This window comes from Malaya genurostris, chromosome 3, assembly GCF_030247185.1.
Source record: "Malaya genurostris strain Urasoe2022 chromosome 3, Malgen_1.1, whole genome shotgun sequence".
NCBI lineage: Eukaryota > Metazoa > Arthropoda > Insecta > Diptera > Culicidae > Malaya > Malaya genurostris.
Window position 1 is genome coordinate 91,653,841 of NC_080572.1, and position 14,612 is coordinate 91,668,452.

At 37.5% G+C, this 14,612-nt stretch overlaps 1 protein-coding gene across 14 annotated transcripts in view; it reads left to right on the forward strand.

Annotated features, from left to right (window-relative positions):
- The window catches only part of LOC131437563 (rab11 family-interacting protein 4B), a 240,356-nt gene that overhangs the window by 91,794 nt on the left and 133,950 nt on the right, over window positions 1-14,612 (forward strand). For 8 of the 14 annotated variants that reach the window (XM_058607001.1, XM_058606998.1, XM_058607002.1 and 5 more), the window contains one exon: window positions 43-90. The exons of 1 other annotated variant lie outside the window; for it this stretch is intronic. In XM_058607001.1, coding sequence (XP_058462984.1) covers window positions 43-90 — 48 coding nt within the window. Of the gene's footprint in view, window positions 1-42; window positions 91-9,607; window positions 10,115-10,163; window positions 10,393-11,226; window positions 11,247-14,612 lie in introns of those variants that run through there. 5 more of the 14 variants (XM_058607005.1, XM_058607007.1, XM_058607009.1 and 2 more) reach the window with 5 other exon arrangements.

Here is a 14,612-nt window from a genome sequence, read left to right on the forward strand (position 1 = left end):
CATTTCGTTCATCCAACTCACGTGTTTTTTCTTTACTTCCAGCAACAATAATGATAATCTACCGAACAGACGTTGGGGCTCGATGAGACAGTAAGTGAATTTTTATTTTGTTTCCTTCCGTTGATTGTACTATTTAGTGGCTTTGATTTGCTGCTGGCTTCATGCTTGTGTAGATGACAGACTGTGGAGGGCTCTAAACATGTCAATTGAATTATTACTTTTGCAGAAGGTGTGTCACGTTGAAACATGGCTTCTTTGGTTGTCGGTGAATTTGAGATCTTGAAAATAAAGAAAGTTTATTGTGCAACCTTGTATGAGAGTAATGTTTCAAATGGAGTATCGGTAGGGATGTCCGATACCGAGTCGATACTTTGAGGTATCGATACTTTTTTTCAAGAATCGAGTATTTTTGGTATCGATATAGCATCAGAGCGATACTGTTAGTATCGATACTTTTGGTCTCGATACTTATAGTATCGCAACGGATTAATGTCAATTCCCATTACAACGTAATTTTTTGTTTCAATTACAGAGGCTTTAACCTTGAGGTCATTCGCCTCTTCGGGCCATAAAAACTTTCTAAGACTATGTTCAGGGTTGGGAATCGAACCCAGGTGGGCTGCGTGAAAGGCATCGACTAACCCGCTATACCCGTCCCCAATTGAACTTTTTTTTTCTTCGGATTTGATGAAGCGCCAGACTCGTGCATGGATTAGTATGACGTAGACTAGCCATTGTTGAAATTTGTTCTCGACAATCTCGCTTCTTGCACTGAAAGAAAGTGAACTGAGCGAAAACCATCAACAAAACAAGCACATAAAGGCCATACTCTCAGAGGATTCAAACATTGCAATATTTCACACTCATTGCACTCTCTCTCAGTGCGCCTGTGGGACGACGCGAGATTGTCGAGTACGAATTACAACGAGCGCTAGTCCACGTCATACCAATACATGCGCGAGCCTGGTGCTTCCGTTCCGTCCGTCTCTGGTCCCGTGGTAATAATAATAGTAGTTCAATTTGAATCGCAAAATTAACACTGACGAGCCGAAGAAAAAGAATATGTGCTTTTGCACAAACCAACGAAACTCCTAAATGTTCAATAGGAATTGGCTTTTAGTGTAGTATCCGTGTATCGACATAAAGGTTATGATATGAAATTTTTTGAGAAAATAAGTGAAATGTGAAATTCTTTGAAGTGGACCAAAAGTCAAGAAAGGCGAGGTGCAATCTATGTGGCAAGAAATATGCGTATACTAGTTTCACAACAAATGTATGGAAAAACCTGCTGCTGCTCAAGTATCAATTGATACTTACAGGTATCGATACTTTATTGCCTTTTGATACCATGTATCGATACCCAAAATTTTGGTATCCCGATACCCTAGGTATCGATACTTTACCTTCCGAGTACCATCCCTAAGTATCGGTATCATTTCCCAATCAGCAGGAGAAGGGAGCAGATGGTGGTCAAACATTATCGACCTTATGTCTAAATGAGAATTAGACATCATGAAGTTAGTATAAACAATATTCAGTAAAATTCAAATAGAAATTTGGAGTTCACATCTTATAATTTAAGCCCTTCGCATCAGTACTCCAAAGAGTTAGAAGCAAGGCAAACTCTTGGTATTACATTCCTCTTGTGGAGTTTGATCTTCTGTTTCAACAGACTTCACAGCCGACTTTTACGGTACGGAGCCATTGCATGGCTATAGTGGTACTATCCAACTGACACTAGGAATCTTTTCAGGTCGGTACTCGAACATACGGCAACTGGCTTTATTAGACTAGCTTCCTATGCATTGAATTATTAACTCTAAATAGTCAAATAATTTTGATACACGCATATACACGCAAACCCATACCAATGTTAGCAGCGCGACACCTGAATTCAGAAGATAACATACAACTTTATCAGGGTCAGCACGAGCTTCCTAAAATATTTTTCCATTATCATGTCGTTCTTGTTTTATCTTGTTCCGTTGTGGTTTGAATAATGAAGAAACTGTGTTTCAAATGTGATACGCTAGGATATGTTGAAATTTTATAAACTTAGTCTAAAGATTGACGACATCAAACGGTTGATTATACTTGATCAACGCTTGCATATCGGCGTCGGAGTGGTACCATTTGGTGGGACAAAGGAAAGGTCACGATTTAGTGTGGCAGTAATTATTTCATTTGTTCTTTGAATTTCTTTGACCGCCATCGCGGCAATGTCATCCACCTGGAGGCTACCCAGTGTCTTTGACCGCTAAATTTTTCTCACGCGATAAAAAATCTAATGGAAAAGAAACATGGCCTTAACCGGCTAGCGAGTCACGAGTGAAATGACCGAAATGACCACAGGAATGTTGTCGAAGTTGTGTGTGTGTGTAACTGGTTAATGGCGGAAGCCTTTGGTGACGTCGAACATGAGGTGAGCAGTTTGACTAATGAATTTTGAGGGTATTAGACTCTCGGATAGTAAAAAAATCTGTAATCTGCAGTTACAAAATCAAACACCAATGTTAACCGAATATCCGTCGGATCGAATAATCACAATATATCTCTTGGATCAAACAAGCGCTATATATCGAATTTTTGAAAATATCAAAATTCAGATTTTCAATCAAACAATATTGATGCTATTTGAATTGGTAAATGGGAAGTTCGGTGAAATTTTACATTAATAATAAGCAACGTTTAGTCGCTCTGAATGTCATCAAAGATTATTACGTATTTGTCACTATCGAATATTTACTCAATTTTCATTTCTACGAACGATTTTTCTAACGTATATTATTTTCTGTAATCGAGTGTTTTTCACAATTAAGTAATTGCTTTGTAGTGAAAATAATATGATAAGCTGGAAATTATCTTGCGAACTATGAATGAAAATGCGGACTAAACTACCTATCAACAACTAAACAAGGGTTTGCTTGTTTTATGCTGCCTTTCTGACGTTTTAAAAATAATGCTCGATTAGCTTTATGATAACTAAAAACAGAGCAAAATTAGGTTCTGTCTGTTTCGCGTTTTTCGGCATCCATCCAATTACGCACTCGCGCATATTGATCAACACGATGAAGCGCGTTGTTAGAACGCTGGATGTGTCAAAGCTCTGGTAGAAGGTAGTCGCTCGGAAACTGCTTTTTCACATCTTTTGTTCCGACCAATTATGTTCCTGTAGAGCAATTCCAGAAATGCTTAGCAGATCATCAGACTCGACCTTCTCCAATTTGGATGAAACTTTGCACATGGCTTCAGTATGGCAAACCATAAGTTTTGAACCGATGGAGAGGTCAATCCGACTCACGACTGATTTTTAAAAAGGGCGTATGTATTTTTGCATTTCACAAAAATTGCCTTTTTCAAATCGTTGTAACTCGGAAACCGTTAATTGTACAAAAATGGCGTTCAGGAAGAAGTTGTAGGGAATCGATTGGGCACTCTAAAAAGAATATACACTGAAAATTTTTTTTGATTTTGTTCTCAATAATTACAAAATAATCCGAAAAAGTTAAATAAAAAAAATCAGAGTTTTAATTTTTTTTTGATAATTTTTATTTTAAAGCTGTTATTAAAAACTACAGATTGATCGCTATCCCATCCGTGTCTTTTGAAAAATGAAGAAGTTACAACAGTTTACGGGTGCATGCAAATGATCAAGTTCTTCTCGTTGTAATTTGGAAACCGTTAATCGTACAAAAATGACGTCCAGGAAAAAGTTGTAGGGAATCAATAGGGCACTCTAAAAAAATATACACTGAAAAAAAAAATTTTTTTTTCTCAATAATCTATTTTATTCCTGAAATTGCTCTGTAGTGCCGCGTAGTTGTGGGAAGCCATGCGATACCTGCTACCGACATTGATAGCCACCTCCGATGAGATTAGTGCTATTTTTGAAGTAACTGAAATTTTCAAGAAATTTCACATTTCTTCATTTTTCTATAGCTTAGTTTTGACAAAAGTCATACATTGCGAAGAAAACCACACTGAAAAAGTACAATATCTACGAATACGAATTTATTTTTAATTGTATTCATTGAATAAATTCAAAACCACATGTTATAGGTATATGTAGGTCAAGGTACAGGCGGCTTACTCCAGAGTTAGTTGTGATGGTTAGTAGGGATAGTTGAAAGGAACAATATAGGCATTTAGATTCTTATATCAAATGAACTTTGTTCGATGGTACACGTGGTGGCTTTTAAAACGACTGAAGATTTCGAAATTACACAGTTGGTAGTCCCGGAATAAAAACGTCGCCATCACAAGCGCAGCGATAACACATCACATCAACACATCTCGAACCGGAAAACCACGTGGTCCACCTCGGACCACAAAGAATTCCTTAAATATAGCTGCATGCTTGAATGTACGTAAAAGGAAAGTTCCATTTTTTTCTAAGAGTGTAGTGCCACGCTGCTTCACGTGTGATCACACGACAGAAATTGTACTCTACGAACTCAATACACCAGAAATTTACGTTGAAGGTGTAGTGATTAGATATGAGCCAAGACATCATTTGAACCAAGGTTTTGTCGATGCTCCAGGGATAATGGAATGTAGCCACCGACGTACAATTTCTCCTTTACTCCATGAAGTTTTCCAATCTTCGAGTCTTCTCCGACGAGCAATGCTGGAAAACTAATTGAAGCAGATTGGTCTTTTATTGATATTACCTTTTAGTGCGTCCATTCTTGCTAAGGAGTCATCTTTTTCATTATCCGGAATAGAACAATGTAGAGGGGCTCAGAACAAAGAAATTGAATAAGACTGTTCAGATTAAGCTTTGATATGTTTCCGTATTTTCCCAAGAAATATGGGGGATACTTTTCTGGCTTCTTTTTTAGAAGACCATCTATTGAACTTAGACTTTTCGTAACAAAAAAGTAATGGTTTAAGCAGTGTTGGTGAATGCCGAAAATTTGACAGAAGCTGCCATATTGCTATCTATATTGTATACAACATTTTCAATCCGGTAGAAGATGCTACAAGAACTCGAGTCTCTCAATGCATGAACCGCGAGAGAATTTTTCTACATTTCTTCGCTTCACTTCATACTCTGAGTATTTCACGGCCCTTAAAAAAATTTACAGTCTGATAATGATCGTTGCTGTGTGGAATTTCCCAAGAGAGAATCGCAAGTTGACAATTATCGCAGAAAATTGAATCGATGATTCAACTTGATGATTCTCATATTAAGTTGAAATATTTCAAAACCCTTGTGTGGAGCATTCACAGACATTTTCATAGACACAACTTATACGAGGGTTATACGCACATAGTTAGAATAAGCGGGAATAGTAAAATGATTCTATCGCAATTATCAGCTGTCTGTATAGAGTCGGATCGCGAAACGAGAATAAGCGACAGTTTGTTGCTCCAGAGAGGATCCCCACAGCAGCGTGCTAACCTTTGATTCTCAGAAATGTCATCGAGAGAAATTCGCTCTCGCACTGGTGTCGATTCTATGTTAAATGAGCCATGCCGGGTTTTTGTTGTTGCGATGATATCCGTCTCTCTTTGATGGCACTGATTCAATCGTTGAAGAGTTGCCAGTGAGCGTTCTTTGATACGATAAAAGCCATCCTTGGGTCTAAGAAGGAAGTAGGATAACTAAGTTTGTATGAAGCGGTGATGTTCTAATTGATGATATCGAATTCCGTGGATCCGCTAAGGCACCATTCATAAATGTAATATATTTTATTTAGAAAAAAACATTAGGGGTCCCGTGTTCCGGAATTCCACGAATACATGAATCTATCGAAAAATACAGTTCAGAATCGGAAGCATTCTAGATATGAGTACGGCTGAAAGTAATTGAAAAATAATAAATTTTCTAAATCATGTAATCAAAATTCCAAGACATAAAATGGGTGTGAAATTCAAGCTTGATAAATTCTATCGAAGATTTCAAACACCATCGGATTCGCTCCGGGTCTTACACGCCAGTTGCTGTATGTTTGAGCTTCGAGTTGGAAGAATTCGTAGTGTAAGTAGGAGAGTTGCACTAGCCCTGCAATGATTCTGTACGTTAAGGATCGGCTGCGAGGTCTGCTGAAATAGAATAGTTAAATTCCACAAAAGGAATGTATTAAAAAAAACTTTGTTTTCCGGATTCAAGATATCGTGTCAACATATGAGATTCCAGAATCGGTTTCCCGCTAGAACTTCGAAACTCTTAGTAAAAGTAAAGTGGTAAAACCTGAACAAATCTTCTGGATGAGCCCCCAGCCTGACATTTCTGTTACAGATGTTTGAATTGATTTCTCCAAGTGCATTTGGAGTCAAAAAGCAATGTTAATAGTTTCGAGGAATAATTCTTTGAATAATTGAATCTGAAAAATGCGGTGGTTGACCCATTATAACACAGGGTTCTCAAATTTGAATATTGTAAAACGCCAAATCACTGTCCTTTTTTTTTGATACGCTGGATCAATACAACTGCAAAAAACTTATTAGAGATATATTTAGAGAGAGGTCATTTCTTATCTGCTAAAACTATATTTGGTAATCAAATATACAATTCAATGTCAAGTACCGGTAGAAGTATGATAGTATCAAAGATGAAGGTACAATATAATAAGAAATATTTGGTACATTTAGTCCAAAATGTACTCCTTCGTTTCGGTTCTTTAGCGGATTGTTATTGATGACATAATCAATGTATACATTCATGCTGCAATAAACAACTTAATTTGGTTCCATTTCTTCATTTTTTAAAAATGTTTTTAAAATGCACATCAATGGAGCGTCGTATTTCACACAAATTTATATTCAAGAACAGGTAAAATTGTGTGATTCGAACATTACATTAGCTGAAATCGAAAGCAGCAGCGCGACTTGAACCGAGAAACATTAGATCACAAAGCACGTCTTTTAATCGACTGAGCCACAGAAGCTTCCGGATTCCCGGATTACCCAAAGCCAGGGGTTATTCCTCAGTTAAGTCCGAACGAGCGACAGCGAGGTCGGACAGCAGCTTATTAAAAACGATAATTCATAGCCACATTACAACTTTCAAAATCGCAGTAAATTAGAACAAATTCTATTAAGCAACATGTTGATCTGTTATACCAAATGACTATTATGCCAGATGACTATTATGCCAGATGATTCTTATGCCAAATAACCATTATGCCGAACTACTTTATGCCAAACTATCACCACGCCTTTTAAGTATAGTGCTGTAAGATGTTTACTTATATGCTAAATTATATTTTAAATGTCAATTTAATGCACATTGTTTTAAAGTATGTAAGAATAATTAACAATGTTGAAATAGAGTTGGGTAGGCAAAAGCTTCAATCCACGTTCGAAAAGTTAAAAAGATCAAAACGTTGTAATAAAGGTAATGAAAACCTTGAACAGGAACGAAAAGTAGAAAACTAGTTCGAAATAAAAGGCGCAAATTGCAGACAAATGTGACTGCGTGGTTATGAATGGTGGAACAAATGTCAAAACAGAATTCAAGCAGCTTCCTGGTCGCATTACAAGGTTTCCCATTATTTAAAGATTAAAAACTACAAGGATCAGCACCATGGGGTTGTACGAGCCATTGATGTGGAACAAGGCAACCAAAATTTCTAATGATCTACAATCAAATAGATCAATCAATCGTCACACTTTTGAACTCGCAAATGCACGAGAGTCTGCATAGATTGAACTTTATTAGGAACCAAAACCGAACACGCAAACCCAGAATATAGACTCTATTTGTCGTGATTTGTATTTGTTTTGTAGCCGACGAAATTACATCAATAGCCCAAATATATGCAATTACATGTTTGTACACGATACGGATATCGATATTTAAGCTTGCTATACGGATATCGATATTTAAGCTTCTCTGGGCCAAGCTTTTGTTCAAGTTTTGTATGCAAGCAGTTATTTTTATAGCGTTTCTCTACTATTACAACCATTCTGCGATTTCGGTTGAAGCGATAAACTTTTTCTTATTATCAATCGAGTTCATCTTATATAAATTGGAAATCAATTTTAAGCACTCCAAATTTACCCCGGGGTAGTTGTCAATTTCTCAGGCGAAACGACATAACATGGAATTTCATCCGAACTTGCATGACACAAGATCAGAGCATACCAATTAAAGCTTCAAATCGTTTTATAGCACTTTTTGTCTTGCTGTCTACAACCTACCTCTAGCATGCTACGCGTAGGACTGAAACGTTAGCTACAATTTTGCTTATATTTATAGATTCGCGTGCTTCCAACAGCTTTGCTTTGGCATCGATTGACCAATCAAAGCGCTGCTTTCCCTTTGATATATCGCTTACTCCTTCAAAACCGTCTACTATGGCAGGGAAATCCAGTATGCCGGAGATTTTCTGCAGACAAAATAGGACACTGCTAGCTATTAATCAACGTTTCAATGATATACAATTAAAAATACATAACTATGAACATTCAAATCAATACGTAGAAATATTTCCAATCAAATGGTGACATAATATTAATAATTGATACAAAATTGACTGAGCTGTAATTGTACAAAACCTGACCACATTCTACGTGTATTTATCTTGAGTTTCTAATTTGCACCCCTATATAGAAAACAAAAATGTGTTCCACATTAAAAGTTCCAAAAAATCTTCATGGTTTGGCAGGCTTTTTATAGTTGTCGTGTATAGAGTAAAAACTTCATAACCAACAAGCTTTTGTCAACGAGTGTCTGCAAAATAGGGTGTAACTATTCATACAAAAGCGCACAAGTTTTGTATTATTCTGGCCGGATCGTGGTGAAGCGGCTCTGGAGTAGTATGCAGGAAATAACACTAACATTGTATCAAAGGACTGCAATCTTCCGAAATTATAACATATTGGGCTATTAAGAAGCGAAATTTTGGGGAATCGAAAAGACAGATAAATAATGCGAAAGATTTTGTTAAAAAATGGGAAGACAGACTTAGAACACTATTCAGAATTTAACGGAACGAAAACGTGAAGTTTTGCACCGTCGATGAATTTTTGTTCGGAGAGAGGTAGAGAGAGGTTAGAGTTTGCTGTGCTTATGTATATCAAAATTTTGTCATCTTTCCGAAATCCTTGAAAATCATGATGGGATCGACTTTCGTTATTCAATAAAGTACTTCAAAGCGATGAATAGTTACAGAACGCATTTAGTAACTTATCGATGAAATAGAGTTGACAAATATCTGTTTTTTAACCTCTAACACTGTGATAGGAACCGTTCTTGGCGTATTTCGCCGACCGATTTTCCATCCATTTCAAACCACAACTAACTTCGACAATCGATGACCAGCAGTGCCATTTTACATACCAGTTCGTCACGACGTGTGACAGAAATGACCATGGCCGGTTAGGGAAATTCGATCAGAAGCAAGAGACATAAAAGTGCAGAGAAAACTGTGAGCGGGTGACTCGCGAACATTTCGCCACTGACTGACTGACTGACCGACCGACGACGTACACACGCTACGGTTTGACGGCGTGGTTTGACTTGGTGTTGGGTATCCATTCGAATGAATGAATAAATGAATGAATGTATGTATGCTTCGCTGGTCGGTCCCTACGCGGGCAATCTGCTGTACCAATCATGCTTGTCTGTGCCTAAGGTGTACGAGGTGTGTTCACGTTAGTTGTCGTAGCGCCGTAGTTTGCATCAGTCGTGCTTTCGATGCCTGTGACCGAGTGACATTTTGCGCTGACGGATTGACGGAAGATATTACGTTTATCACGATCTATTCTGGATGTTGTGTGGTACTCTGTGTATATATATATATGTGTGTTTTACGGTCCAGATTAGTGAAAAATTTCACCCGTCGTTCCTAATTGTTTGGCACAGCCCGGATCGAGGAATGATATCATCAGCCGAGCTGCTGTAGCCGATGGACGTGAAAGCTAAAGAAGGCGAATTAAAAAAAAAACACCCGCATTCGTATGCGATCTTTTGAATGTAACGACGAAAACGAAAGTTTTGTGCATATGATCTACCTGGAGTCGAGATCTCCAACATTGTACCTAGTCAAGTGACAGTCGTAGTGTAGTGTGTTGGATCAGCCCGTAATTGTGGATAATTGCAGTACGTATTAACACGTCAGTGGATTCGTGCAGCAAAGCTAAATCTCTCCCGGTAGATGAGGTAGTGTTCAGAGTGTTAGTTTATCAGCTGTTATTGTTGTTGATAAGAATTTGACACCAACGACGGCAGTGAGCGGAGATATCTATATGCAATCAGAATTACACTTATATGTAGAATCACTGTGAATGGTAGCCTAACGTTTGCTAACACCACTTGTTCGATCTGCTGCCCATCATCTCCACTGAAGAAAAGAAGCAATCACTAATAAAATCCTAACCTGCTGCAACCAATCTAATCATGGATAATCTGTACAAGCTGATGGTGTACAATAACGCTCGAAAGTTTGTATTAGCTATGAACTTTAACCGTACAAAGTTATCCCATCTATTACTGTTCATTTTTGCTGTAAAGTGCTTTGGTGTCATTTTATTTCCATTGGCATAAGAAGAACTCGTTTATTTCATCAGAAGGTACTACCTATGAGAGCCGTTCTGTCTTTTAGGGCATTGCATTCGAGATTTGTTTCATAATGGCATGCGGCATGCTCGGTTTTGCTGCTAGGCTTGACCGAAATGTGACTTTCGTCATTGCTTTGGTGGAGGGTGTGTTGGTGAATATTACCCGAATATGACTCTTGGACGAATAAAATTCGATATCGATATCAAATACTGTTTTTAGTACATTCACGTGACGAAAATTTCTCTTGCATTATAATAAATAAATTTGACTTCCACCTGCCCGATAGGCTGAAGAGGCCGGATTCGAAGGAAACTCGCGTTAGGTTTAGTGATTTCTGTTACACTAGGTTTTGCAACTAACTCGATACATGTGTTCGGCTAGACTGAAGGCTGCCGAGTGTGCTACGGTAGGATAACGAAATAGTAAAACTACCGTAGTTGCCCTATAAAATGTGTGATGTATTATTTCAAGTTACTAATTTGATTATGAAGCCTTTACATTGGTTGGTTACGTGCCAGTACAGCTGTACATTCGCGATTCGTTATGAGGTTTTGAGCGGGAAGAGTTCAACAGCATACCGATAGCTTGCAGTGCACACTTGCATTCGAAGCGGCAGCAGCTGTATGTGGTTTTGTTTACCATAACATATATGTACCCTAGAGTAAACACGTGCTTGGAAGTGGTTAATTACAATTGTTGTTTTCGGATGTAAAAGAACGTTTTTATGCAAGATGTGGTAATTTTTATACCGGGGCGTTAGTTATGAAAATGAATAAATTGTGTGAATCAGTAAACAGAACCAATAGAATGAAGGATGAGTAGCACATACCTTATGGAAATGAGTCCGCTGTATAATCCCATTTGTTGCAAATCCTAGATAATCCGATAAACGCACCTGTCGACCTGTCGGTAATCGATTTTATTATGGTTCCATTTATTACATAATGATGCTTGCTATTGTTTTGCATGGTTAAAATAAAGTATAGACATTAATTTCAAATGAATTGTGACTCATATGTAGCAATAGCAGAAATCTGGATCGACTTGCTCCAATTTAGATAGAACTTAACAGTATGGTGAATAATTAATTTTTTACGGATGGATTCGTCTCAAGGTTGATTTTTGACTTTCTCACTAGTTAAACCTGAGCCGGAGGGCCAAATGTCATATACCGTTCGATTCAGTACATCGAGTTGATCAATGGCTGTATGCGTGCGTATGTGTTAAATAATGTCACTCATTTTCTTAGAGTTAACAAAAACGATTTTTACAAGATTATGTTTTAATAAAAGGTCTTATGGTCCCATTAGGTTGCTATTGAATTTTATCCCGATCCGATTTCCAGTTCCGGAGCTACTAGATGAAGTGTGTGGAAAATTTCAATTCTTTTTTTTTTAGTGCGACAATGTAATAAAAAACCTCTTTTAATCCACCTAGTGGTGTAATGTTACCTTTCTCATATTACTTATGTTTTCAAAACATCACTAGAAGATTCTGTCAAGATTTTTGTTTTCAAGAATAAAATCAAAAACTTTCTTTGGTATAAAGCACCATCACTTTTTCAATTTTTATATCAAGTTAACATAGATTTAATTGCACGCACGCTATACAAAATTGAACAGAACACAAAGTGTGCTATAGGCGGGTGCGTTTTCTTTTTCTTCCGTACCAGCACGTACTGATGCGTACCGATTTTGCATCATTCTGTATGACAGTTTGAAAGTTTTAACACTCATTGCCCTATAATTTCGTAACCGGAAGTCGGATCTATATGAAATTGCACAGTACCTTTTAAGACACTGAGGGCTTTAATTGAATCATGATTTGTGAAAATCGGATTAACCGTTGCTGATAAACCGAAGTTAGATCCGTTTTTGGAGCTTTTCTTCACTGTTACCGGTGCGTTCGGAAGCGGAAGCCGGGCACTAGTAGTCCCAAAATAGTTTTATATCCACCAACTAACAAGGTCTGCTAACGAGATGAATTTACCAGCACATTTTTTAAAAATGTGCACCTCGTTTCGCCATCGCTTGTAAAAAAATACTCATGAAATTGAAATTTTTCACTAATCGCACTGTAATACCGGAACCGGATGTCAGATCTGGACCAACTGTTCGGGGACTTTTTAAAGAATTTCAAGACCTTTCATTTGCATCTTAGTTTGTAAAAATCGGTTGAGGAATTTCCGAGAAAATTGAATGCGCATTTTCTCATACATTTACACATATTGTCTTGTAATTCAGGAATCGGAAGTCGGATCGGAATAAAATTCAATAGCTATCTATGGCACCATAAGACCTTGCATTTGAATCTAAGTTTGTGAAAATCGGTCACGCCATCTCTGGGGAAAGGTAGTGCATTTTGGCAAATTTTTACGCTATGTTCGGTGCTTCAGGAATCGGAATTCGGAACCAAGAAAACGGAGTTAATTCGATAGGTTGTTTACTAACAATGACTAAGGATTGGAATAGTTGCGAGCTCAGTTTAGATTTTTTTAACGTGTTTTGCTTCGTCGCTGTAAGTGACGATATAAAAAATTTTTATCACTCTTCACCTTGTAATTCCGGTACCGAAAGTCGTACCCGGATGCAATTTCAAAATTTCGTATGGGACCACAAGACCTAAGTTTGTGAAAATCGGTCGCGCTTTATCTGAGGATAGTGAGTAACTATCATTCCGGAACCGGAACTCGGATGAATTTGAAATTCTGAAATGTTCTATGCCATTTAACGATCTTTTATTTGATTCTAAAGATGAGAAAATCGGTTCAACCTTCTCCGAGAAACGACATTTTGCGTACTCAACGAACTGATTCGAATGGTATATGACATTCGGCCCTCCGGGCCTCGATACAAAGATCAATTCATTGACATTCTTCTATTCTTTCGCTCGCTTTTATCGTGAAATAACTAAGATTTTTCTCAACCGCAGCACATAGAAAAAAGTGCGGTTTTGTCGAAACATACCTCATCCAGGACCGGAATGTCATTTGCTTTTCGAACTTGATCGATGATCTATTAGTAGCTTTAGAACGAGCTTAACAATGTTGAAATCAACTAATTCATTTCCGAGAGCGTATATAAACAGCGTAGAAGGTATCCGATCTGGTGAGCTGAGTCGAATGGTATATAACAGAAGGGATCCCCGGGGCACCGATCAAAAGTCGGTTTATACCGCAATTTAATATCGTCCCAAATTCTCTATATTAGAAAGAAAAAAAAAATGTAAACTATTTCCTAATCCTACCTCGCTCTTGTCATTCAAATAGAATTTTTTTTCGAGCTGATTTTTGAAACGACTTTTAATTCGATTCCAGAATTTTCAAATTGATTCGGATAGCACACAGAAGTGTGCTTACGTTGCTTGTTCGGTCATGTTCTGGATAGTGAAAGTATCAGTAATATCTCCGAGAAAATTAATCATCAAACTTGATCAATGACCTTGAAGTAGTTCTCATTTCTATTAGTTTGATTCCTGATTTATTACTTATAAACATGGCTAAACACTGCTCTGAATCGTCAACACATTGTTGTTTTTGATGGACTGTCAGTAAACGCGGCACCCACTTTGAGTAGAGCTTTCTCATAGTCAAATGTTCATGCATAATTGTAAACAAACACACTGCATTCTGATATCTTTATGGCCTCTGCTATCTCACACAAACGATTAGGGAAAACCAATTTGTGGACTTTCAATGTTTTCTGGAGTAACCACCTGGACGACAAGACCGTTTACTCGTCATCGGTCTCTGCACAAGCACGTTTAAATTTAAATCGCAACCCGATTAAAAATGTGTGTGGTAAACCTGTGGAAAAAAAACAGTACACGATTTGAAGGGCGGGTAGGGTCTAACACTTTTGGCAGTGTCCAACGTTTTTAAAAAAAAATACTTCACCAATTATTTTCAAATTTTCACACACTTTTCACATATAAAATACCCAACCCCAACGTTCTGATAATTTTGCGGTGTTATACAGTAATTCAATGAAGTGATTTCTAAAACCTGTTCTCGAAAATACTTCTTCACCGGCATTTTCTCAATATTTTTCCACGAAAAAATAATGTTATCTGAATGGTTTTGTATTGTGCAAAACATTTCAAT